Here is a 25,506-nt window from a genome sequence, read left to right as displayed (position 1 = left end):
ACAGATCTTACTTTGAGCCAAAAAATTCTATCTGCGTAAATAAATAGAAAATATTTAAAAAACAATTAATTGATAAAATCTTTATTTTGGCGAATACATATACATACATTGTTTCTACAAGAAATAAAATTTTGAAGCCAAACCAGGATCTGGTGATCCAGGCTTAAAAGACCAGGATTTGGTAAAATTGATCCAGGCTTAATAAAATTAAAACTTTTAACAAGAGGAAGGATATATCGCCACTGCTTCACATCAATGCTTACTCAACTTTTCTAAAAAAAAAACATGGTTTTCACGAGGTTTAAATAAAAATATTCAAGCAAGGTAGCATATTGAAGGAAATTTAATAATCCAGTATAAAAATAAAAAGCATGGTGTGAACATTTAAATAACTAGATAATCAGTTTATATATTCACCCGGTCCTTGGTTCCCTTTATCTTTAAAGCTACCTCCCCCCCCTCACCCCCAACACCATTCCCAGAAAACACAAAAAAACACCATTCTAAAATCCTGAGATTGCTCCGACAGAAAATATAATTCGACCAAAAAATGAAAGTAAAACTAAGTTATAAACAGAAAAACAGGGGTTTTGTCTCCTTTTTATCTAACTAAAAAAAGTTAAAAAAGGGGTTAAAAAAGGACACTTGATTGGACACCTTACCGGGATTACATCCCCTGGTATTTTACAGTTCTGCAAACAAAACAATAAAAAAATTTAGCCTGAGAAATTCAGAAATAAATATAAAATATCCAGCATAATGTAAAAAAAATAATAAAATTGTGAAGATTGCGAAAATAAGCAGCTACTTAGGGAGTGGCGCGAGGGTTATTTTGCAGGCATAATTAATCTTTTACGATTTTACTTTGCATGCCAGTATAACAAATTGTAAAAAAATGTAGGAATTGTAGAAATTAGGGAACTATGAAAGAGATAATAGAAATAGAAAGAAAGTAAAAATAGAGAAAAAGTTAAAAATAGAGAAAAATGTGAAAATAGAGAAATAGTTGAAAATAGAGCGGAGTTGAAGTTGCAAATAGAGAAATAGGTGAAAATAAAGAAATAGGTGAAAATAGAGAAATAGTTGAAATTAGAGCAGAGTTATGCTTATTTATTATTAATTCATTGATCCTTTATTTTTTTTTGATAATCCTTCTTCCACAATTTTGGTATAGTCAATCAAAGGGGGGGGGGGGGCTACGTAATATTTATGAGGATATTCGACTTTTAAGCATCCTTAAATTTGAACTTACATGATTCTCATTGTGTTTGAGGATCCTGATCCCTGTTTCCATCCAGTTATCATAACAATATTGTCTCCGGGGGCAATAAACCTGAACAGAACAGCGTCATCAGAAATTAACATGTCATAAATCTTTAAAAATCATCCGAAAGTAAGAATAAGCCAATACTTATCAAACCTTGCATAATTTCCACATGAATTTATTAGGCTTATACAATTGTGCATTATCATATAATCTATATAAATATGTTGATACTAGCTATAATAAAAACAAGAAACCAAATTTAGAATGTTTACCATACTAGGAAGTTTTCCAGAGCTCTACCAATTTCATCAATAAAATTTTTAGATAAGTCGGCCAAAGTTTCGTAAATTTTTTTTCTACATACACACACAAAAGAGATATAGATGTCCCAATTTAGAGCTCAACAATACATGATGTGGGACACCCTGGTATTATGGGACACACTGGTATTCCTGGTATTTATATGCATTATATAATCCAACCAAAGCAAATGTTTCGAAAAAATTACAAAAAATAATTTAACAAACCTGTTCTTCTTGCCGAAGTCAATGGCAAACTGTGCCCTGGCATCAATATCCTTCATCCAGTCCTGGTCCCTGTCCTGGGTATAAAGGAGAGGGGTCAACCCACGGAACAGCTGCATCTGCCTGGCAACCTACAAACGGATTAATTGTCAACCCTCCGCAAACCTTTTTCCAGTATTTCAAACAAATACATTTTTAAAACTAATCTTTATGAATCAGAGAACAAGGATCAGCAGCAGAATAATCTACGAGAATTATGCATTTTATCTCCGAATTAACTAGAAAAATTAAAATTTTTCAGAGGTTGAACAAAATCATTGAAAAAAATAAAAATATAAATGTATGTACCTGGTCGTGACGTGTAACTGCAAGGATTGGGCAGAGAGGTTTGTACTTGGATATCACGTGACCAGTCTTTCCAGACGTAGTCAGTACAACAATCGCACTCGCCTGTACATGATTAAAACAATTTAATTTAATGTTTTAAATGAGGTTTCGATAAACAAGAATGTTTTTGAAAAAAAATTCGAAATAAAGTCGCGCCTCAGCTAGGATGGATTTGATCTTAATTTTGTACTATCTGGTGATCTTAATTTTGTACTATCTGGTGACCTTAATTTTGTACTATCTGGTGACCTTAATTTTGTACTATCTGGTGACCTTAATTTTGTACTATCTGGTTACCTTAATTTTGTATTATCTGGTGACCTTAATTTTGTACTATCTGGTGACCTTAATTTTGTATTATCTGGTGACCTTAATTTTGTATTATCTGGTGACCTTAATTTTGTACAATCTGGTGACCTTAATTTTGTACAATCTAGTGACCTTGATTTTGTACTATCTGGTAAACTTAATTTTGTACTATCTGGTGATCTTAATTTTATACAATCTGGTGACCTTAATTTTGTACTTTCTGGTGACCTTAATTTTGTACTATCTGGTGAACTTAATTTTGTACTATCTGGTGACCGTAATTTTGTACTATCTGGTGACCGTAATTTTGTACTATCTGGTGACCGTAATTTTGTACTATCTGGTGTCCCAAAATCAAAGAATTTTACTGTAAGAATAAGCAATGATGTAACTGAGTCTAGTTAATCAAGAACATATTGAAAACTTAGTATGCCTTTTTATAATTTAATGCGTGTTAAATATTTACCCTGCACTTGTAGCTGGCTAGAACAGAGCTGATAGCAATAGCGTGAGTACTATCATATCCTTCAACAGTACTCTCCTTCAATAGAAAAAATTTTCAATTATAATGGGACAACGTTTTAACTAAATACGGCAACATTACACCTTGAATAAGCAGAAGCAGCCCAAATTACGGAAATTCATCCCATAGTTAACTTAATTAAGACAAAATAATAAAAATTTTACAAAAATTTAACATCTCTTAATCTATTAAAGAAAACCAGTTGTGTTTGTAATTTTCTAACTAGCATATGTAAAGAATGCATACAAAATATGAATAAATTTTTTTAAAATTTAAGTAAATAAAAGAGGAAATAATTTGGCCAAAATATTTAACATAAATTAACTAGCTAAATATTTTCGCTTGCAAGTGAGTGAAACTAAAAGGACGAATATATATATATATTTGACCATAGATATTTTAAAGCAAGGAATAACTATTTACAACACAATTATTTTGGTTCGCAGTTCTGGACAATGTGCAAGCCTTTGAGAAAAATGAGAAAAGGGGATGGTGATGTCCTATTTGATGTAGAGGGGGGGGGGGGTCCCTGCCTTCATATTCGGTTCAAATCATCCAATTTTTGGCTGCACGCGTGATTAGAGAGCTATCTTAAATAAAATACATCAAGTAAGACATCTCCACCATCCCCAAAATGAGTATTATAGGTAATTTTTATGAAAAGTTTGTGCACTTGTCTTAGAAATGGCTATTACTAGATAAATTAAGCTTTTTAAGACAGCAGAAATAAAAAATAAGTTTATTTCAATTTTATTTTTCATTTCTATTGAAACAAATATTTTGGAAATATACTTATTTTTTTTTGGAGAAAACCCGGGAACCAATCATAACTTTAAAGTTAATGTAACTTTTTAACACGATGATATCTTTATAGCACCTTCGTCGTTCATAATACACCATGAAGTGAGTAAGTATGATTGAATACACAATAGTTTAATAAAATCTTTAAAGAAAGTGGAAATATTAAACAGGAACTGAAAATATTTGTTATAAAACTATTGTGTACTTTCTTGCTCACTTCATAGTGAATTTCATAATAAACGTGCTTTAAAGTAATAATTGTTCTATAAAGTTAAATTAGCTGAATTATATTGTACGTTATATCACGTGTTCTATAAATTTTTCATTGGTTCCCGAATTTTGTAAAGGATATTTCCAAAATATTTTTTTTTGAAATGAAAATAAAATTCATCAACATTATATTTTGACTTCTGCTTTGTTTCAGCGCTTATTTGATCTAGGAATGGCCATTGAAATAAGACAAGTACACAACAATTCATAAAATTACCTTTAACACTTTTTTTGATACGACGTGCGTTAACGTTTTTGGACTAAATTTTCTCTATATCGCGAAGGTTCTCGCCTTTTTAATAAATATTTTGTCCCTCGCTAAAGCTATAATGAAGAAAACTTAATAACACTGCGAACCAAATAACATTGTTATAAATAGTAAATAAAATGTTCAACCAAAAGTTGAAATATCTAACTATAAGTGAAAATATTTAACAACCAATTAATTGGAAATATTTAACAATGAGTTTAAATATTTTTGCTCATAATTAGAAATATGAACAGAAAATAATATAAGATAAACAGGACATTTAACCATAAGAACATAAAGTGGAAATATTGACCACATGTGAAAACAGAATATATATTTAACCACAAATATTTAGAGACAAATCTTACTTGATACTCCTACACGCCAATAGCAGAATTGAAATAAAATGTCATTAGAAATCATGAATTAATATATTTAATACAAACAATCAAACCAAGGAGTCTTATTACTCATGTTAATTAAGTTGAAACTATGACACCTGTGTCCGAATTTAATGTATTTGAGCCGCGTCTTAAATCCACTAAAAACCGGTTTCAATTGAGCGCCGAATTAAATTAAATGAACCAATCGTATATGTGCCGCGGCTTAAATTCTTTAAATTCGGTCTCTGTTGGTGTAAATAGTTGTAAAATTTCGAAGAACGTGAAAAATGCTTAATCTTAAGAGTGCAATTGATCTTTCACAATTGTACCCATTTACCCTTTGAATTAACATTTCTTTATTCTGAAGGGTACTTAACTACATTGTTGATTTGAAATTTTAATGTTAGAATAAAAATAAGCGTAAAATCTAGAAAACTAGAAACTGTTTTACTCCAGATTCCGCATTAAATGACAAAGAAATGTTTAAAGCATCTGTAACCTAATAACCACTGCACTGGTTCCAAAAATAACAAAGATTTTTTTTGGTTTAAAATCTCCCCATATAACAGGTATTACCGATTTACAATGGCGACCTTAAACTCAAATAATTAAATAAGAAAAAATTCCCTTTTTTAACAAAATTAAGAATTTTTCGACTACTATGATTCAAATATACAAAATGAAAAAGCCTACCGCTCTCATGAGATCCTCAAAGAACCTCTCATTCCACAAACAAGCCTCGGCCTCCCTGGCAATCTTAGCCATGGTCTGCACACAGATTGACGGGAAGTCTCTGGAAGTAAAAAATGATATATTTTACATTTATTTTTCTATAAAAAAATATAATCACAACTTATTTTTCTATATCTCTGAATAATGAGATAATTAAAAAAAAGTTCCGATCAAAAATTGCATTTAAACCGTGAAAACTTACCCCTTAGCTGTCTCCCCAGACAGCATAACACAGTCAGATCCATCAAGAATAGCGTTGGCAACATCACTAGCCTCAGCCCTAGTTGGTCTAGGCTTCTTTACCATAGATTCAAGCATCTGGGTAGCGCAGATAACTGGAACTCCAGCTCTAAATATAATTAGAAATATATCATCTTTTACTGTTCAACCCCATTAATAGTGTAAAATCTAAATACAAGATCCTGCCAGACAGAAACGGATTTTTTGGTTGATATGAGACAATACAACGTTAACGTCAAACTCTAGATAAAAGAAGATCAACATTTTATAAAGCATAAAAAGAGGCCGAATTTAAAGAATTTGAGCCGCGACTCAAATATGGTTGGTTCCACTTAAAATTGCATTCATTTTTTCAAGATTTAAGCTGAGGCTCAAATGAAACCGGTTTTCGGGGGATTTGAGACGAGGCTTAAAATTCATTAAGCTCGGACAAAGAACACGCAGAAATCGATCTTTCTGCTTAACAACGTGACATCTTTATTCTTATTCAAATTAAAAAAAATACCTGTTACATTTGGCTATCATAGCTTTCTGAGCAATGAAGACCTTCTCAGTAGGAATCTCAATACCCATGTCTCCTCTAAAAACATTAAATAGCATCAAGTGTATTCAACCTAAGATAAATGAATAGTAGGATGTATTTGACCAGATATGCAACCAATGGTGGGGGGCCAGGGGAACACTTATCCAACAACTGCTTACAGCCCTACACCCCCCCTCACAAGACTGTAGAAAGAGAAATTTTAAGAGATAATATTGGCAAATAGTAGATGGGCAGGATTCATCTTCTCAATAACATTTTAAGAGATAATATTGGCAAACAGTAGATGGGCAGGATTCATCTTCTCAATAACATTTGAAATTCCAAGATTTTATTTTAGAAAAGTGCTACTATACTCGCCACCCCAAGATATCGAGTCATGATATTCCTTCAACAATACAACTTTCTGACACTTCACCCCAGTCATATCTGTACATTTATTTTCAGAAGAAGTTTCCGCTAGAAGTATCATAAATAGTCCTACCTGGCAACCATGAGTCCATTAGAGCAAGCAATGATCTCGTCTAGGTTCTTAACTCCTTGCTGGTTTTCTATTTTAGGGATAATCCAGATATTTTTACCCTTTTCACCTAGCACAGCTTTAACCTCAGCTACACCAGCAGCATCACGGATAAATGATGCAAATACCATATCAACACCCTGTATAGTGTATATTAAATACAATGTACACAATTCTGAGTCAGAATTTAATAAATTTGAGCCCCGTGTCAAATCTGCCAAAAACGGTTTCAATTGAGCGCCGGCATAAATTTCGAAACATTGAACATTTGGTGGAACCAATCATATTTGAGCCGCATCTGAAATTTAAGCCCCAGCGATTAAATTCTTTAAATTCGGCCTCTGTTTTGGTGGAGCTTGAATAAAAAGATTTAGTTTGAAAAAAAATATATTTTCCAGTTTTGCTTTAAATATATATAGGCTGTACAGTATAGTGGGACCCGTAAAACTGTAAAATAAAGAGATAACCGCTAGGATTTTGATAGTCCAAGAGACATGAAACTAAGTAAATGTATTGTGTACAGAAACCACAAACCCGTTAACCTAATGACCAGACTGGTAAACCTAACTACTTGAAATCAAAGAAATACTATTAAGAATGCTTGAATATCGTCTTCATATTACACAGCTTACTGGGTCCTACGGTTTATAAAAATTGCTGAAGAAAAAGTACCTGTTCAACTCCAAAGAGAAGATCAGATTTATCCTTCTCTGATACAGCTGGGAGATCAGTATCAGTTCCTAAACATCATAAATCAAAGATCAAAGATATTCAACAGCTTTTAAGATTCTGGAATAAAAACGAAATTTTTCCGAAAACTATTTAATAGCTTTGTATTGAAGTCGATGATATATTAAACTGAATCAATATAAACTATTCGTTTAGAAACTAGTGTCCGAATTTAATGAATTTAAGCCTCGGCTCAAATCCCCCAAAAACCGGTATCATTTGAGCGCCGGCCTTAATCTTGAAAAATTTAATACAATTTTAAGTGGAACCAACCAAATTTCAGCGGCGGCTTAAATTTAAGCCGCGACTCTAATTCTTTCAATTCGGCCTCAATAATTTCGGACCTTTTCTTAATATTTAAAGATTTACCTGGAAGATTGCAACCCTTCCTGCTACCCAGGTTTCCTCCGTTCTCAACCAAACCGATCACATGATCGTCACCGATCTCCTTGCACTGGACGGAGATCAGACCATCATCAATATAGATCCTCTTACCAGGGGTCAATACCTAGATATTCAGAGTTTATATTGATGTACTGTGTAAACCTTGTGACATCTGAGTCCATATACAGAATACAAGGAGTGATACACAACTATCTGTCATGTGACCGAGAAAGATGCTTGGTCTACGGAAAGAATGCACACTTCATTAGAAACAAAAGTATTATATGTATGTATGTATTTAATATTATGGTAGGTTTTACTTCCCTTTCAGGTTTTTAAGTCCCATGTTTTATTTTTCTTCATTTTTAAAACTTAAAAACACAAAAAGTTTTATTAAAAAATAGCCTTATTGAAAAAAGGTTAAAACGGATTTTTAATCAATGTATTGGTACGGCAATCTCAAAATGTTGTTAATCGACAGGTTCACAAAAGGAAACTAGTTTGCGGTACACATGCGTTCACGTGATCAATCACCAGTCTTTATTCAATCTTTAATTTTGGTTATAACTGTATAATTATAAACATGAACAAAAAATGAATCTAAAACCAGACCTAGCCATGAACTTGCACAGATTAAGAAATAATCTGAGAGGTATCAATGCAAAGTTCTCGTTAAATTCAAACATTCCCAAGGATCCTTAAGTTGGGATCAGATCTTAAACAATTTTAAGGTGTGATGCAAAAATTCGCGGATTATTCTTTTCTTCCGAGATCAAAATTTAGATGAATTGAATTTGAATGGCATGTGAGCATTCTTATTTTTTTACCTAGCTATGTTACGAATTTATACAAAGATATAATTATTATCAATGTTACAATGCAATTCTCGTCCAAATACTGTATTCAAGTTCAAGAATTGGAAAGCTAACCTTGGTGATATTCTTATAATCCAACCAGAGTATATCAGCAGAACACTTCTCCTTGAACTCATCATTAGTTGTAATCTTGATAGTTGCTCCTGCTTTCAGCTCAACCTCTTTCCTACCGTCATCCTTAACATTTAAAAATAATATTAAAGGGATTGTAAACAGTTTTCATAGCAATCCTTTTCTAAACTTTGTATCCAGTTTCATTTCATGTATTTTGCAGGAGGAAAATAAAGAGATTGCGTGGATTAGAAATTTAAAAATTATTTTAAAATTATTTTAAAGGATTTAAGTCATTGCCACAAACTCGAATTTTTTAATCCCTATATCTTTGCAGCGTGATGGTGTAAACCTTTAATAATTCAAACTTTGGATTTTTTATGCAATAGAATTCATAGTTTGAAATATCTAAGATCTACGGCATGGGGTTGCAAAGATATTGGGATTATAAATCCAAGAGTTAGTGGCAATGACTCATTTCCTTTCGTTGTTAATGATAAAATAAACGTGTAAGTACAGACGATACTAGGAAACCAGCTAATATTCTTAAAAACATGTTTTATCACATTTTACTTCCAATTTTAGTAGTATTTGTCACGATAACCACTAAACTGTATTTTATCACAATTTTGCAAAATTCAACATACGGAGTTAAATTATTGCCAGATAGGAGGTCCAGGTAAGGTGAAAGTACTGTTGAAACAATACAATCTTATTCAGATATTTAACCAGTTTCCTGCAATTAAGAGTAATTAAAGTTTTTGATATATAAAATTATGTTTGACAATGAGATAAATTGCAGGAGGCAGCTGGATTGTTTGTCTAGTTAAATAAATCTATTGTTTGTTTTTGGTTTAGAATACTAATCATCCAAGAACGGACCAAAATGTACACTTTGCAGCAACGACTCAATCATTTTTTTAAATCTTTTATAATTGTATACTAAGCTGAAACTTTTAATTATAAGCGCAAAAAAAGGCTAGTTAAGGGGGGGGGGATAAAAAATGGATGAAAATTTCAAAATTTCGAACTTAACCGTTACCAAAAAATCTGTCTTTTTAATAAGCAATAAATAAGGGCAACAGATTTGGTCTTTTAAACAGCTAAAATTAGAGAGAAAAAACCATTCATACTATTAGAAAGGAAAAACCACGAACAACACCATTTAAAAATAAAGAACAAAAAACATAAAAAAACATAGAAACATAGACCAGTAATTGAGTAGAATGAGAAAAATAAATTTATATATTATACTCCTGTTTCTAAAATTCAATAAAAAGATGCATAACATGTCATTTTTCAAAACAAAATAACTTAAATCTGATCTAACCCTGGAACTCAAGCTCGTCTGCAAATCCACTCTTCAATCATAAAATGCTAAATTTTCGCGTTTAAAGTTTAGAGATGCTAGGGCACGCCTAGACCGGTTACCGCTACGGATCTATCAATATAGGATAGTAAGACCTGGGTACAGTGCCCATAGTAGAGATTTAAAACCAGGATAGGAAATAGGACCGAGGTTCTTAATACGGAGCTATTATTACAGGACAGGAAATCAAATAACCAGACATCAAATGCAGATCTATTAATTATGGAGAGAAAAAAGAATCAAGGCTCCCGACACAGATTTATATATACAGGATAAACACCAGGACTAAAAATACGAATCATGAAAAGAAAATCAGACCAAGGCCAGGCTTCTGATGTGGATTTCAGATTTAATTATATACAGGAAAAAAATGATAAGACTCTCTGATAATAATAATAAATGTTTTTCGACATTTTAAATTTATATAAAAAATATTTAATTTTGACGAGGACTGAAAGGTCTGCGACAGTTATAAATTTAAAGATTTTGATTACAGTACAAGAAATAGAAACAGGGTATTTTTACGAATGTATTAGAAGAGGATAGGAGAATTCGGACTAAACGTCAGAACAAGTGTTGTGAATCTCGGACTCCATTATTCTTTTCCATCTTAAATTAAATCCTATTTAATACCTTGCGTCGGTCATATCCTGCAGGGATAACTTCAAGTGAGGGATTAAGCATCTATTCTCGAATTTAACAGTGTGCAACATTGTTTATAGTGATCATATGTTCAAGATTAGACCAAGCTTAGGTCCCCTAATAAGTATTAATTTATACTTCCTATGCAAGCATGGATTTGTCAAAGATTGAGAACGAGTGTAACCGATCTAGATTTATTAAAACAAAAAAGTTCCCTAATTAAGAAAAATGCAACGTCTTGCTTTATTAAAACTAGGAAAAAGAGACAAAATTCTTTAAAAATTTAAAAGAATGACGATCAGAATTCCTGATTTATTAATAGTAGGGATAGGAAAAAGGATCAGTGTTCTTTGATCCATGGTATCAGTCAAATAACAGATTTTCTTCTCAAATTTAACCTTTATTTTAACAATTCATGTTAATTGTACCGTAACCACTAATTTCATTTATTTAAAAGTAAACATTCACTTTTTAATTAATAGAAAATTTAAATTGTGGATTTTAAGGTTCGACTTTAAACATGCATGGTCTATAATTATGAAGATTTTGTATTTAATAAAGTCAGACGTCAAAAAGTTCTTTGCAGAAAAAAAATAGTTAAAATGTTTATTTCGGTCAAAATTTTAAATTTTATCGTGAAAAAAAACTACATTGAATTCATTTAACAATCTTTTTTTTATGGATACTTTGTGCCGGAATATCACTATTTCATGTATATTGGTTTTAGAGTTTTATAGCAAGTCTGAAATTCGTAACCTATAAAAATTCCAATAGATGTGGGGCGACAAATGTTGTCATAGTTCTTGCTTGTCTATAAGTAAACCAAAATGTTCGTTTGCCAATTACTCCTTTTAACCTGAAGCTAAAACTATGTACAATGAACATAGTACGTGCAGTTTAGAATTAGTAAAAAGCTGTATTTAAGGAAATTGCTCCAGTCAACTAAATAACAGGGTTTTGTTTACCAAATATGGTCAGAGCTGAAAACTTTAGAAATCCAAGAAAGAAGTTAAAAATTTAACCAATCAGCGAGCCATGTTAAGATGTAATCTTTAAATTTCTGGTGTTGATGGTGTCATATCAATTGAACTAAACATCGATTGAACGAACGTATGTTTTGGGTTAATTTTTATTAAGACTAACGTTCAAAACGACAATAGTCCTAAAATATATTTTTTTAATAATTTCATATAAACACGATTAAATTTATAATTGTGTAAATGCTCTAAAAGCGGTCTTGTGAACAGGTGACTTTAATTCAATCGATATTAGTCCAATCGATAAAGCATTGTATCTGTAATTGTTATCAAACGAACCTTTTATACAGCAGAAATATCCAAAAAGAAGAAAATCAAAAATGTATACATTGGATAATCAGATTAAGCGATCGTGATTAATGATATCTCATTCTAAAGTTTTCAGCTCAGAATTAGTACTGTTATAGTTAGTTTTGACCGTGGTTGTCTGAAAAGAATATTTTGATTAAGAGTCAACCTGACGCAGGGTCACGTTCACTAGACAACCCTTAATAGAACATTGATCAGATATTACAGGGGCACTTAAGGGGGGGGGAGCGTAGTTGTACAATGGGAGACGGGTGGTGGTACAGTTGTAAATTATATTTATATCAATATATTTCAGGGGGTAATCGAAGAAATATATTTTTAGTGAAGCTTAATTAAAACAATATTACTTGATAATTTTTTAAACCTTTAAGCACAAGGTAAAACTAAATTCTAAAAATGCCGAAATAATTTTAGGATTAGCAATTCTAGTAATTAAAAAATCAAACTGATAACAGAGGAATAAAAGAATAGAAAAGACTGGAATTAACTAACTCCCTTCTAGGGCTCTCCGCCCCCTTTCTCGTCCGAATGCTTTCTATGGAGGGAACAAAGCAACTTCTTGGTTGCCGGTATACACCTTTACGCTCAATCCAAGGACACTATAAATACGCGCGGTTCATCAAAACGCGCACAGTCTTTGCGGAGAACTCAATATGAACGGTCTGGTAAGTTGTCTATACGCATTTATCGGACACAGAGCTAAATATTTCTAAATTTAAATGAAAGCAGTTATAGAACTTTATAACTCATATTTCCCTTTTTATAGGGGTGTGGGGGGGGGGATTTTAGAACGAAGAATAAATTCAAATGTTTTATACCACCCTCTTTTTTCATTTAATCAGTAATTTTTTCAACTTCATAGAAATATAAATCTGAGAAAGATACATCAGCACCTCTGAGTTGGTTGATATTCCTCCCAAACCTAAATTATACTTAACACAACAAAGATGAAGGTGGAGAGTGCCTGGTGAATCTTTATTTATAATGTATAAATCTAAGCAAGTTAGTTTTAAGTACATTGAGCTCTTTGATGAAATTAGTTTTTAGTACCTTGAGCTCTTTGATGAAATTATGAGTGTTGGNGGGAGATAATTAAAATGTGAATTAGGTAAAAACAAGGCTATTCTGGGTAATAAAAACCATCGCCCCCTTTGTCCCCCTTCCCTCAGCCAATTTGTTTTTGGACATTTTTGCTTTGACTTTCAATTGCTCTAGGTTGTATTGGCAGCTTGCGTGTGCGCTACTAGTGCTCAGGTGCTTGTAAACCCCGCATGGGTCAACCCAGGACAATCTCATCAGTTCCATGCTCAGGTAGAAATAACTTTTAATCTTATTTTATTTATAAATTTTGAATTCTGTATTAAAGTTCTGATTTAAATTTATACTTTACGATGGAATATAATAAAAAATGTTTTAGGAGCTTTCTTGTGAACTTTCTTTAACGATAGTCATAACTTAATCTAATGAATAAACAACAGGCCCCCCCCCCCCGGTTCTTATTTTTTACGACAGTCATAAACCTTTCCGACATTTAAACTACTGGCATTTAAGGATGAGTTTGGACAATTTTCTTTTGGATATGCCGGTGGTCCATCTGCCAGAACTGAGGTAAATATCTTCCTTTATATTTACTAGAAAAATATCTCCTATTTATTTGCTAGCAAAATATCTCCTTTTCATTTGCTAGCGAAGTATCTCCTTTTCATTTGCTAGCGAATTCTCTCCTTTTCATTTGCTAGCAAAATATCTCCTTTTCATTTGCTAGCGAATTCTCTCCTTTTAATTTCCTAGCATACTATCTCAATTTTATTTACCAGCAAATTCTTTAGTTTCCTAAAACAATTTTCCCCTTTTTTAAGACTTGCAAAATGTCTCCCTTCATTTACTTGCTAAATATCTCCCTTCCTGACCTGGAGATTACATCTTTCATTTTCTTGCAAATATCTTTCATTTCTTTCATTTTCTTGCAAAATATCTTTCTTCGTTAACCAGCAAAATATCTCCCTTGAAGAGTTAGCAAAATATTTCCCTAAATACTTTTTTTGGAATATATTTTTTTACAATCAAAATAATATTTCCCTTGAAAGTACTAAGTAGTGCTTGCAAAATATCTCCCTTTCAACTTCCAAGTATTAACAAAAATCTTAATTTACTCACTTCTACTTTTGTGTTCTAATTATTTAACTATCTTAGTCTCGAGACGTTTATGGGGTAACCCAGGGCTCCTACCAGTATGTCGACGCTAATGGTCTCCTCCAGACTGTCAACTACATTGCTGATCCCATCAATGGATTCAGAGTTGCTGGAACCAACATTCCCGCTGCTGTTGTTGCCCCTGAGGTCGCTGCTCTAGTCGGACCTTCCCCTGTTGAGGAAACCGCTGAGGTATTAATTAGTAATCTTAAACTCATATCATTCCTAACAATTCGTATTTTCAGGTTGCTGCTGCTAAAGCTCAATTCCAGGCGGCCTTCGATGCTGCTGTTGCTGCTAATGTTGATGCTGTTGCTGCTGATGCTTCCGCCGAAGTGGAAGAACCTGTTGTTGCTGAGAGAAAGAGACGTGATGCCCAGGTTGTCTACAACGGACTCCCCTACCCATATGCTGCCGCAGCTGGAGTCTATGCTGCTGCCCCTGCCCAGATTGTTGCTAACATTACCCCCGCCACAGCTGTTGTATCAGCTGCTGCTCCCACTCTTGCCTACGCCGGAGCTCCAGCTCTTGCCTACGCCGGAGCACCCGCTCTTGCCTACGCCGGCGCACCTGTTCTGACCTATGGTGCTGAGACAGAGACTGTCTCAGCCCCCGCTGCTCGTGAAGCTACCCTCACCACTGTCCAGCTTAACCCCGGACACGCCGTTTCCTACAGAGTCGACTAAACCCTTCTCAACTCCTCCGTCTTCATGCAGACCCAGAAACCTCCAATCTTTAACATATACCCTTGCAATCTTTCAGAATATTTCACCAAGCAGTGACAACTCTTCCACTTCCTGCAGCTGCACTTTTTCACTTCCACCTTAGTATCCTGTATCTTCACTCCTACTTTCTAGTCTTAGTTGTATTGACTCAGTTTTGGCATATATTTAAGAAAATTGTCCAAATATAAAATATAGAAATTTTATTGTAGTTTTTTTTTCAAGAGTTCCTAGTGCACAGGGAAATTAAAAATGTAACCTGTTGCCTAAATTACCATGATGAAAACGAAGTTACTATTGTATTACTAGTACTCACCCCTTCTAAGAGTCCAGTCCTAATTTCAGGTCCCTTGGTGTCGAGGGCAATAGCCAGGGAAGGATCAACACCATGCTTCTCCTGTACAACACCAAACCAATTCAAATAGATATTATTTAGATAAACATAAAACAGGACTCAAATCATACGTTATTCAATTGGCTTATTTGAAAAATAATTTGACACTTATACATTCAATCTATTTCTAAATTTTGTAATACCATTTCTAAAAGAATATATCTATGATAAAACATTGGCTAACAATTTCAACTTGTAGAATCAAAAAAGCCAAAACTGAAGTAACCTGCAGAGTGCAAATTTATAAAATGTTAAAACAAAAACCTGAATAATATCAAAATCTATCTTTATAAATTGACTTTAGGAAAATCAAATCATATCAAAATCTATCTTCATAATTTGACCCTAGGCAACAATTCTTGCATAAAAACAAAGCAGAAACGTAAGCCAAAAATATATTTACATATAATATCTGTAATTAAAAAGAATTGATTTAATTTCCTTGTACATAGCGGCAGCAGTTCTGCAGTTAGCGATAGTGCCACCGTGGTATTCGTGAGATCTAAAAATATCACATAAAATATTAAAATTAAAAACGGATATGTCTGAATCACAACAGTATCCTTCAGAACTTTGTCTGATCAGGAATGAACATATTATCAATGTTTCTCTTTTCAAATTAATTTATTTTCAATTGGGGTTTAATTCTAGAAATAGAAAATGATCATACCTTCCATATCATGTCAGACAAACTTTTAAAGGGTCCCTTTGTGAACCAAACATGATAAAATTGATAAAATTACTTCTACGCATTAAACACATTTTAGACAAACGATGGTACTTTAAACTATCGAACTTTATAAGAACAATATTTTCGTTCTCTTTTGATCGTTGATTTGTAAAAAATATACTTTTCATCGAAGAGTAAAGGATCGGTTAAAAGCAATCCCTTTAAAAAAGCTGTACGAACCCGTGAGAGAAGTTCATTCTGGCGACATTCATCCCGTTCTCAATGAGTTCAAGAAGAACCTCCGGGGACCTGCTCACAGGGCCGATAGTGCACACAATACCAGAGAGACGCATCCTAAAATATTAAAAGCCGGTGACTAGTTATATAAGATATGTTGTGCAAAATACAGCACTACCCACAAAGGATGAGGCTTTAAAGACTTTCTTTCATTGTTACCCTTTCTTTAATTCCTCCATCAAGATATTTAAAAAAACGAAACATTTTAATTTAGTTATTTAATGATGGGAGGATTGTACAGAAAATGAAAACTACATTTCATATTTAACTAAGAAAGCTTTATTTCCACATCATTGAAATATAAATAATTTAAATATCTACCTGTTGGCCTTGCTATAGATATCGAGGTTGCTCACGTAGTCTAACGTAGTGCTCGCCTTAGCAGCCATCCTCTGCGCTGCAGGGATATCCATGGGCTCCAGGATACTCTAGATATACATACATTAGAGATATATAGATATCCACAGGTTCTAGGATACTCTATAAATATATAAATTAGTACAGAGAGATATATAGATATTCAGGATACGCTAAATATAGATTATAGATATATTAGTGGGATATTTAAAAATCCATAAAGGCTCCAGGATACTTTAGACAGATACTTTAGAGAGGTATTTATACATCAGGTTCCAGGATACTCTATATATAGATAATATGTATATTAGTGAGATATTCAAATATCCATATAGGTTCCTTCCTGGGTTCCTCTAGATATAGAAACATTAGAGATCTATAGATATCAATAGGTTCCAAGATACAAGATATAAATACGTTAGATATCTGCACAGTGTAGATATTCATAAGTTTCGGGATATTTTATTTTACATACATTAGATTAGAGAGATATATATATATTCATAATTTGTAGGATACTAAGGATATAGATACATTTAGATATCCATAAGTTACAGGATACTCTAGATATAGTTAATTACATTAACGAGATTTAATATAAATACCCGATTATATTTTATATGAATACCCAATTATACTTCAGGGAGACTTGGAATTGATTTTGAATACACGTTCTTAATCTGAACTTAATGCAATTATAAAAGGTTAGCGCAAAAAATAAATAATTTTCAAAGTTGAAGCATATTATTATCTTGTTTTTCATTCATTATTCATATATTAAAATTTATCATTTGAATAAATGTTTAAAAGTATAATCGTATTATCAAATGTTAAGTTGTAAAATAAAGAAATGTTTTGTTGTAGAAATGAGTAAATGAGTAAATGAGTAAATGAGTAAATTGAGTAAATGAGTAAATTGAGTANTTGGTGATCAAAATTTCTAAAATAAAATAAAATTTTAATGACCTCTAATGACCTCCACAAATAGAAAATATTTCAACTATGGCTTTATGCATATCAAACGAAAGCTATAGGAACCCAGGGAATACCATAGCAGTCACAAATCCGGTGGTTGGCCTTCTTATACCTTTAACAACCTCTTAATGACCTCAAAATTGAAAATGTTTAATTATGGCTTTATGCATATCAAACGACAGCTAAAAACCCAGGCAAGACAGAAGCAGTAATGAATTCAGTGTCTGAATATCCAATGACTTCAAACGACCTCTATTGACCTTAAATGACCTCCCAAATAAAAATGTTTTACTAAGGCTTTATAAAGCATATGCTGAAAGCCAGTCAAAACATTTAAAAGTCATTTTAGGTCATTAGAGGTCGTTAGAGGTCATTAGAGGTCGTTAGAGGTCATAAGATGGCAAAACACTAGATTCGTTGCTGCTAAAGTATTCCTAGGATTCTTAGCTTTTGTTTGATATGCATAAAGCCATAATTAAAACATTTCATTTTAGAGGTCATTTGAGGTCAATAGAAGGTGAAACACTGGATTTGTTGCTGCTACAGTATTCACTGGGTTCCCAGCTTTCGTTTGATATGCACAAAGTCATAGTTGAAATATTTTCTATTTGTGGAGGTCATTAGAGGTCATTTGATTTGAAAATTGGAAGATTTGAACCAAAAATAAAGGCAGGCCACACCCCCACCCCTTACATCACATAAGAAATCTCCACCATCCCCTTTATTGATTTAATATCTTGCTCCCAAAACTTGATCTAACTTGTATTTCAGAATACAGGGAAACATCGATCAAATATTTTTTGACAACATGAAAATATTTTATAATTAACTTGTTCTAAACAACCCCTTTAGCCATTTATAGTTATCATTTGCATGACATAGTTAGATAGTTTTGTAAACTGAACATAATTGTGCGCTAAAAGTACCACTTTATCTTGCATTCAAAACAATAACAATGTGTACGACCATGCTTCTGTTTTTTGTCAACTTATTAACTAAAAAATCTTGCCTACCGATTCATCATTATCGTGTACTGTAGGCCAGACCATGTTTGAACAAGATAAATGTACACTTCTGGGACTAAATCACATCATTTTCCCCATTGAAAAAAAAAAATTGTGGATTTTTGGTAAGAAATTTCGCAGATTTTTGTTATTCAAATTTTAAATTTTATAAAATGAATGTTCCTTTGAAAAAAGCTAGAAGACTTGGCAAGGTTCCTAAGAGTCAAGTCTATACCCCGGAGAATTTTCAAAGACTGTTGAGGACGAATTCAAGTTTTTTAGACGGCCAGGAGAGTCAGGGTGTACAAAAAATCTCATTTTTCAGATAAAGATAAAATGCAAAAAATATGTGACATTATGCTCGAGTAAGAAAATACTTAATATCAATATCTTATCATAGAGCCAGGTTACTTATATAACTGAGAACACTATTGAATATTGTTTGGAGGGGGTAAGGGAAGGGAAGGGGAGGGGGGGGGGGTAATAATCTACTGGGTTCAATTACAATAATAAGTGGGAGGCATCCGGGTTTAGCAATCATGTTGAAATAATAACAGGAAAAAAAATAATTTATTACGATCAAATATTTATAAAGCTTTTACAACTAAAAAGTGTTCTCAAAACATTATAAATTTTTCTGATATTTGAAAATTAAATTAATTTAAGGACACAATATTACGTCAATAAAGGAGGGCAGGGTGGGGGGGGGAGGGATTGGAAAAGTTCCAGGTAGAAAGGCAAAACTTTCTTCACAATCGTTCTTTTCCATGAGTGTTAGACATTTTCCAAAATGAACGCATCTAAAGTGTTAAAACTACAGAGTGTACAGTCTGCAGTACGCCAACTCGCAACAAGTAAACAAACAAATGAAAAGAGTTTCTTCTCGGGATTTTTCGATAAAAAGGTAAAAAGATTTTTTCTAGATTTACAGAGATAACTATTTTATTTTAGCCGGTTACTTTAAAACATTTTATGTGATAAGAATTAGGGTAAAAACTGCTTATAAGAATTAACTATTCATACAAACAATTATTACATCTGTTGTATACAATCTAATATAAAAATAAACGAGTATTACAGGGGGAGGTAATTTATACAATGATTTGGTCAAGAATTTTATAAAGTGTAAGGTTTAAAACCTGCATCCCCTGTATTATATTTATAGAAAATAAATAAGTTTTTAGGAGTTCTTGCCTACTCTTAATTTTTGAGCCCAAGAGCTTTAAAATTAATTAACCAACCATCCTACCGGGTAACACCTAGGTATGTTTGAAATTTTAATAACAAAGTGAAAAAGTTACTTTCCGCCCTGTTGTAGGGCTATAAGGTCACTTAATCACCTTACAACGTGAAATATTAGGTGTGATAAATTCCATCAAAATTGAATAAAATAAATAATTATTTAAGGTTGAGGTTCAGTCTGGCGCCCATTCTAATAAATTGAGTGACAAAGAGAGAATATGCGAATTAGTAACCCACAACGTGAAACCAGATTGTCTTGACAAATATCTTAAAACAACAGAAAACATTATAGGTCAGTTATAAATTAAAAATAGGATGAGTGGGGTATACCTAGAAAAGTTACGGTTAAAAAATGAGAAAATTTAAACCTAGTTGTCAGCGTAATTCCAAGTGATCCTCCGGACCTCCGTGTCAAGATTGCAATGCCGGATTTACAATAAAGCTTTGTCTGATCTAGCATCAATTTTTTTATCCATGTTTGTTAGTTAAACCGAGTATGTCCCTCTTTAAATAGACCATTAGAATAGTCTTTTATAATATCAACAGTTTAAACCATTAAGCGATTAAGGCGTTATAGGAATTAGAAAATCATTCTTTTGTTACTCCTGAAAAAAAACAATCATCAAAAGTGTGGGGGGGGGGGTAATGCATTAGTAAAAGGGGTGAAAATGCTTGTGTTTGCGTAAGCTATATGGCATTAATAACACTAACCTAAGGAAGAGGAAGGAATATAAACTATATAGCAAAGTAAAGAAAAGGAATAAATAAGGACTGAAATCAACAAATGATAATTTAGGATTTGTAAACAGTAACAACTCAGTGCTACACGGGCAATGTCTTGGAAATTTTCAGGTAAAAATAAAAAACCAAATTAATTATTAACGTAAGTATAGAGATCTATGTATTTAAGAGTAAAATAATACTTCTCATTTAAGTTAGAATAGTTTTCAAAAATCAATCTAAACTTTTTAACAGAACAACTACAGGGTGTCCCACATCATATTAGACCGAGAACGGGTCTAAATTACGATTTTCGGGGCTAATTAGAAAATTTCATTAGAATGAATAATTTTTAAAAATAACATAAGGCTTATACAAGTTTTTCGAGTATTAAGGGTTTATTTTGGTGTTAAAGATTGGAGATAATCTAATATGATATGGGACACTCTGTATATATTCAAGAAAATGTCATAATTTCCAATACATTCCATTTAACGGTACCCTTTACTTACACCAGACATAGATTAAAATATTTGATTTTTAAAGAGATAAAAATGGATAGCATTTAAAGGTACGGTTATAAATTGGTCATGCTACTTTTTTTTTAAAGGTTTTAGTTGGAGATCAAGATCAGTTTATCCACCTTTGGAGATATGAGGGAGGATACAAGAATTTAGATGAAAATATCAAGTCAGTAAATCATCAGTTTCAGATGATTTTGTAAAACTTAAAATAATTAATTTTAAAAATAAAATTTTGACCCAAAAAAATCAATTCAAACGTTTTTTTTCTCAAAGAATCTAGATATTAAAAAAAAAAAAATTATCTAACAGAATCTGTAGTAAAGCCATATCAAGAAAGCCATGGTCAAAAATTATTTAGCTTAAATCTTCACAAAGAATGGTATCCGGAACTGGATAAAAAATCTAGTAATTCATCAATTTCCTGCTGTGCAAATATTGCAAAAATATGCTAAGAACGGATTTTTCAGATTTCTAGCGGAGAGCAAAGAATTCGCAGCTTTACAGAGGGATTTGCTTCCCTTAATTCGCAGCAGGCACAGTCAACATCTTCTCAAGTTTAGTTACTGGCCAGATATTGAACTTAGGTAATTTCAATTCAGATCATTATTTAGGGGCAAAGAGGAAATATTTGTCCAGGGGGGGGGGGAGTTTTTAAACATAAATGCTTTAACCCCTATAGATGCCGAAAAAGTTTTTCAGAGAGGGCTTAGCCCCCGTTGACAGGGTTGATGCGAACCTCTTTATATCTTATTGAACAATAGCAAAAAAATAAAACTTGTAATTAAAAGTGACCTTCCATTCTATTAGTGAAATGTCTGATTCACAATAGTACCCCCCTCAATATTAGAGAATCTACTATCAATAAGGAAGATATTTTTTTTTTTTTAATTTTGATGTCGAATTCTAACACTACCTTTCATTGACAATTAATACCAAAAATGTAAAACTATATAAAAAAAACAGGACATTCGTATATATGTTCCCTATATCCGGCTGGACCGAATTTAATTTTTTTTTGTGGACACTCGTGAATGACCTGTTGGTGACAAAAAAATCTATTTTTTCCCCCACGGGCAACGCCAGCCCCTTCAGCTAGTTATATATATTAAATAAACCCATTTCCAAAAAATATCAATTTTCCTAAAAAGTTCTTATTCATTCACCAGAAAAAGGTTTAAAGGGTACATTTGCGAATCGGACAAGTCACTCTAAAGGAATCGGACATGTCACTCTAAAGGAATCGGACATAACACTCTAAAGGAATCGGACATGTGACTCTAAAGGAATCAGACATGTCACTCTAAAGGAATTGGACATGTCACTCTTAAAGGAATGAGACTTGTCACTCTAAAGAGATCGGACATGTCACTCTAAAGAGAGTGACTTAAAATTACGCCTATATTCCCTTTAATGTAAAATGTTAGGAATGGTTCTAACATATATGAGCTGCGGTCCTACCATCTGAAACCAGGAACTATGGTAGAGTGGGGGAACTATTGGGCTAAAGCAATCAGAATGAGAGATTATAAAAATACTGAAGCGTTTGCCGGAATGTTTTCACAAATAGGAGAATTGTATAATGTTAAGGTAAGATTGGGATTCACAATATTTCCAGTAAAATTTAATTCAGGAAAAGCTTAAGTTTTGAGCAGAAGCAAAAGTTAAAGGTTTTTGAAAAATAATTTTGGTGTAACCAGGGGCGTATTCAGGGGAGGGGGCTATGAGGGCTAAGCCCCCCCTGGACCAGTGAAATCTATTGAATTCAGGGGGTTTTCAGGCCCCAACGGGTGCTGAACCCCCCACCTCTGGAAAAATTCCTGAATACGCCCCTGGGTGTAACCCCCGTTTTTAACCAAAACTCAAATGTTGAATTCCTGAAATTATTTTCCTTACATTAATCTTTCATTTTTAGATTCATTTCTTATTCCTATCAGTATATCAAATGATCAGAAAAATAAATATTTTTTGTTTTAGCAATTAAAAACTCTACATTACTAGAAAAGATAAAATCATCTTTCAAAACTAAACAGATATTAAATATCTATTTTGTTTCAGCATATCTGGTGCTATGGAGCCTGGAGGAAAGAAAGATATATTAAATATCTATTTTGTTTCAGCATATCTGGTGCTATGGAAGCCTGGAGGAAAGAAACAGATATTAAATATCTATTTTGTTTCAGCATATCTGGTGCTATGGAAGCCTGGAGGAAAGAAAGGAAGCAAGGGAGGTGGTCTGGCAACACCAACAATCACAATGGCAGGTCAAAGACAGAGACAAAATCTTTTTTATTTGACAGTCATTTGTTTCCAGTGACCCTTTTATTAAAGAGGGGATACTTAATTCACAACGGTACCCTTAAAAACTAAATCTTATCTATAATGCAGCAGATACGTAGTTTATCTAAATTGACTGTAAGTGTTTAATTCTCACAATTTTCTCCATTATTTCAGTCGCAAAAATAAATTTTTAGAAAACCTTTCTTAGAAAGTAATAAATTTTAATTATAAAAAACATGGATATCTTAATCTTTCTTGATTATACAAAGGTACATGTAATGCACGTTGCGTACAAGAGTCAGATAAAATTACGTTAACAACTCATAGCGGGCAGCCGTAGTACATATGAATTTCCGCGCCGGGTCAAGCTTTCTGGTCCCAGTTTGTACTGTACCTAGCTCTATGGACAGGACTAATCTGTGCAACAAGGTTGACGCGGTCAGACTTTATGCTTCATATAGGTTGAGATTACTTTTCCTAAAGAAGAAGAGGTGCGTGCTCAAGGCTCCATATTTAAGACAAAACTTTATCTAAACTTGATACTTTTTTTCCTTACAAAAGATCACTTAAATAAAAATTAAGCAAATAGGGTCAAATTTCATGACACAATCTCAAAGCCCATGTGAAAAGCTTTTGCTTGAGGCCATTTCAGATCCGAATTGATTCCTTTCTGTACAAAATATTTCGGCTATATATTACAGACTATGCAGCAAAATATAGATCTCTTAAATCTTAATTCTATCAAAAATAAAAATGTTTCAGAATTGAAAAAATAATGATCATTGTTTTAGGATATTGTTGCCAATACAGTTCCATTGATTCGACAGATGACATCAAGAATAATGCTTCCATTGAACATCAGTTCTACCAAATAATATATTATGATAAATATAGTAATAAAATCGACAGCTTTCAAATTATTAGTTGGGTTATAAAAAAGCTTATTTAAATCATTTAACAGTTCATAATTTAGATCCGTAGTCGCAGTGCCCCCCCCCCCCCCCCGACAAAGGGTGTGGTAGACAAAAGTTTTTCTGAAAACTTTCTTATATAAAGATATAAATATCCACTTTAAATAATATAAAGGTTTCTGTAAAAAGGTTAAAGCTTTAATAGTCAGTCAAAATTTTGAACAAACTTTTGATCTAAAACAAATCAACGAGTCTTTTATTTGCAACAGACCAAAAAATAAAATATGAAAATACACAAGAACACTGAATAAAAACAATACTTACTTCGTCGTCATTTATCATTCCAGACATTTTTAGCAGAGTATTAAAAGTTCTGGAAAATTACCATGGTATACTTGTCAAACGAATCAAACCTCGAGTTAAGAAACCTGAAACACTATTAAACGCGAATGACACTTGTTTAAACTAAGAAATAATTATGAAAATAAAGATGAAGAGTTAATAATTCTGCTCAATAAGACAAAAACTACTGACATGAACTACTATGACAGCATGTGACCTCGAAAGGACCTGTCACGCAGAGTGTGCCGGGTAGAAATGACTTTAAACAACCTTGGATCAGCTGATTGTTAACTTATGAATCAATATTGAAGCTGCCAGACTTAAATGTCGTCTTATTTAGTCTGAGCTAGGATAGTTATTGATAAGGTTTTAATTTAAAATAAACATATTTTTTATAAATTATTGAACAATATTCAATATTAGTTCAATTCATTCTTTTGAATTCAGGGGCGGATACAGGATTTAATTGCTCGGTTGAGTTTTAAGACTAAACTCCTATACATCAAATATACACTTCACGATTGGGGTAGAATCCTTGTTTAACGCATGCTTAGATATACGGAAATAAAATGTTTTTTTTTAAAGAAGGTTTGAATTTTATCAATCATCAAAATTAATGAGATAATACAGGGTGCCCCACATCAAATTAGACCGCGTCAATGGGCCTAAATTACGATTTGGGGGACAAATCAGAAAATTTAAGAAGAATAAATCATATTGAAAAATTTAATAAGG

General features: G+C 32.7%; 3 protein-coding genes across 7 annotated transcripts; 2 read left to right on the top strand and 1 right to left on the bottom strand.

The window, feature by feature from the left end:
• Positions 1-65: 65 nt before the first annotated feature.
• On the bottom strand, positions 66-24,856 carry LOC111708921 (pyruvate kinase). Of its 5 annotated transcripts, none has more exons than XM_023482426.1 (20): positions 18,939-19,040; positions 18,765-18,831; positions 16,741-16,847; positions 16,363-16,476; positions 15,894-15,954; positions 15,375-15,455; positions 8,790-8,912; positions 7,846-7,984; positions 7,420-7,487; positions 6,712-6,887; positions 6,192-6,266; positions 5,649-5,795; positions 5,408-5,507; positions 4,700-4,708; positions 2,954-3,028; positions 2,140-2,241; positions 1,795-1,922; positions 1,253-1,333; positions 663-692; positions 66-272 (listed from the first exon to the last, which is right to left on the bottom strand). In XM_023482426.1, exons 2-19 carry the CDS (start codon positions 18,798-18,800, stop codon positions 668-670), a joined length of 1,647 nt encoding a protein of 548 aa, XP_023338194.1. In that variant the 5' UTR covers positions 18,801-18,831; positions 18,939-19,040; the 3' UTR covers positions 66-272; positions 663-667. The 5 variants fall into 5 exon arrangements, with proteins under 5 accessions (XP_023338194.1, XP_023338195.1, XP_023338197.1 ...); XM_023482427.1 differs by having other exon boundaries at positions 18,765-18,825; positions 18,939-19,013; XM_023482429.1 differs by lacking the exons at positions 18,765-18,831; positions 18,939-19,040 and adding an exon at positions 24,754-24,856.
• On the top strand, positions 12,702-15,264 carry LOC111708925 (cuticle protein 16.5). Its single transcript, XM_023482433.1, has 5 exons — positions 12,702-12,808; positions 13,359-13,454; positions 13,695-13,751; positions 14,337-14,528; positions 14,582-15,264. Exons 1-5 carry the CDS (start codon positions 12,797-12,799, stop codon positions 15,020-15,022), a joined length of 798 nt encoding a protein of 265 aa, XP_023338201.1. The 5' UTR covers positions 12,702-12,796; the 3' UTR covers positions 15,023-15,264.
• LOC111708924 (protein NipSnap) lies at positions 19,503-24,722 on the top strand. The gene is made up of 8 exons (XM_023482432.1): positions 19,503-19,659; positions 20,163-20,289; positions 20,794-20,849; positions 21,328-21,407; positions 21,709-21,825; positions 22,666-22,828; positions 23,422-23,502; positions 24,310-24,722. The coding sequence occupies exons 1-8, from the start codon at positions 19,546-19,548 to the stop codon at positions 24,391-24,393; spliced, it is 822 nt and encodes a 273-aa protein (XP_023338200.1). The 5' UTR covers positions 19,503-19,545; the 3' UTR covers positions 24,394-24,722.
• Positions 24,857-25,506: the final 650 nt, after the last annotated feature.

This window comes from Eurytemora carolleeae, unplaced genomic scaffold (assembly GCF_000591075.1).
Source record: "Eurytemora carolleeae unplaced genomic scaffold, Eaff_2.0 scaffold879, whole genome shotgun sequence".
Classification (NCBI taxonomy): domain Eukaryota; kingdom Metazoa; phylum Arthropoda; class Copepoda; order Calanoida; family Temoridae; genus Eurytemora; species Eurytemora carolleeae.
This window is presented reverse-complemented; position numbering and strand designations above follow the sequence as displayed.

Excerpts from the sequence above, each read along its gene's own strand:
- LOC111708925 (XM_023482433.1), top strand. Across the intron at positions 13,455-13,694 it reads CTCATCAGTTCCATGCTCAG|GATGAGTTTGGACAATTTTC; the intron begins GTAGAAATAACT and ends CTGGCATTTAAG. Across the intron at positions 13,752-14,336 it reads GTCCATCTGCCAGAACTGAG|TCTCGAGACGTTTATGGGGT; the intron begins GTAAATATCTTC and ends TAACTATCTTAG.
- LOC111708921 (XM_023482426.1), bottom strand. The coding sequence starts at position 18,800 with ATGGTCTGGCCTACAGTACACGATAATGATGAATCG. Across the intron at positions 5,796-6,191 it reads ATGATAGCCAAATGTAACAG|AGCTGGAGTTCCAGTTATCT; the intron begins GTATTTTTTTTA and ends AATTATATTTAG. Across the intron at positions 1,923-2,139 it reads CAGTTACACGTCACGACCAG|GTTGCCAGGCAGATGCAGCT; the intron begins GTACATACATTT and ends ATCCGTTTGTAG.
- LOC111708924 (XM_023482432.1), top strand. The coding sequence starts at position 19,546 with ATGAACGCATCTAAAGTGTTAAAACTACAGAGTGTACAGTCTGCAGTA. Across the intron at positions 22,829-23,421 it reads GAGAATTGTATAATGTTAAG|CATATCTGGTGCTATGGAAG; the intron begins GTAAGATTGGGA and ends ATTTTGTTTCAG. Across the intron at positions 23,503-24,309 it reads ACCAACAATCACAATGGCAG|GATATTGTTGCCAATACAGT; the intron begins GTCAAAGACAGA and ends TCATTGTTTTAG.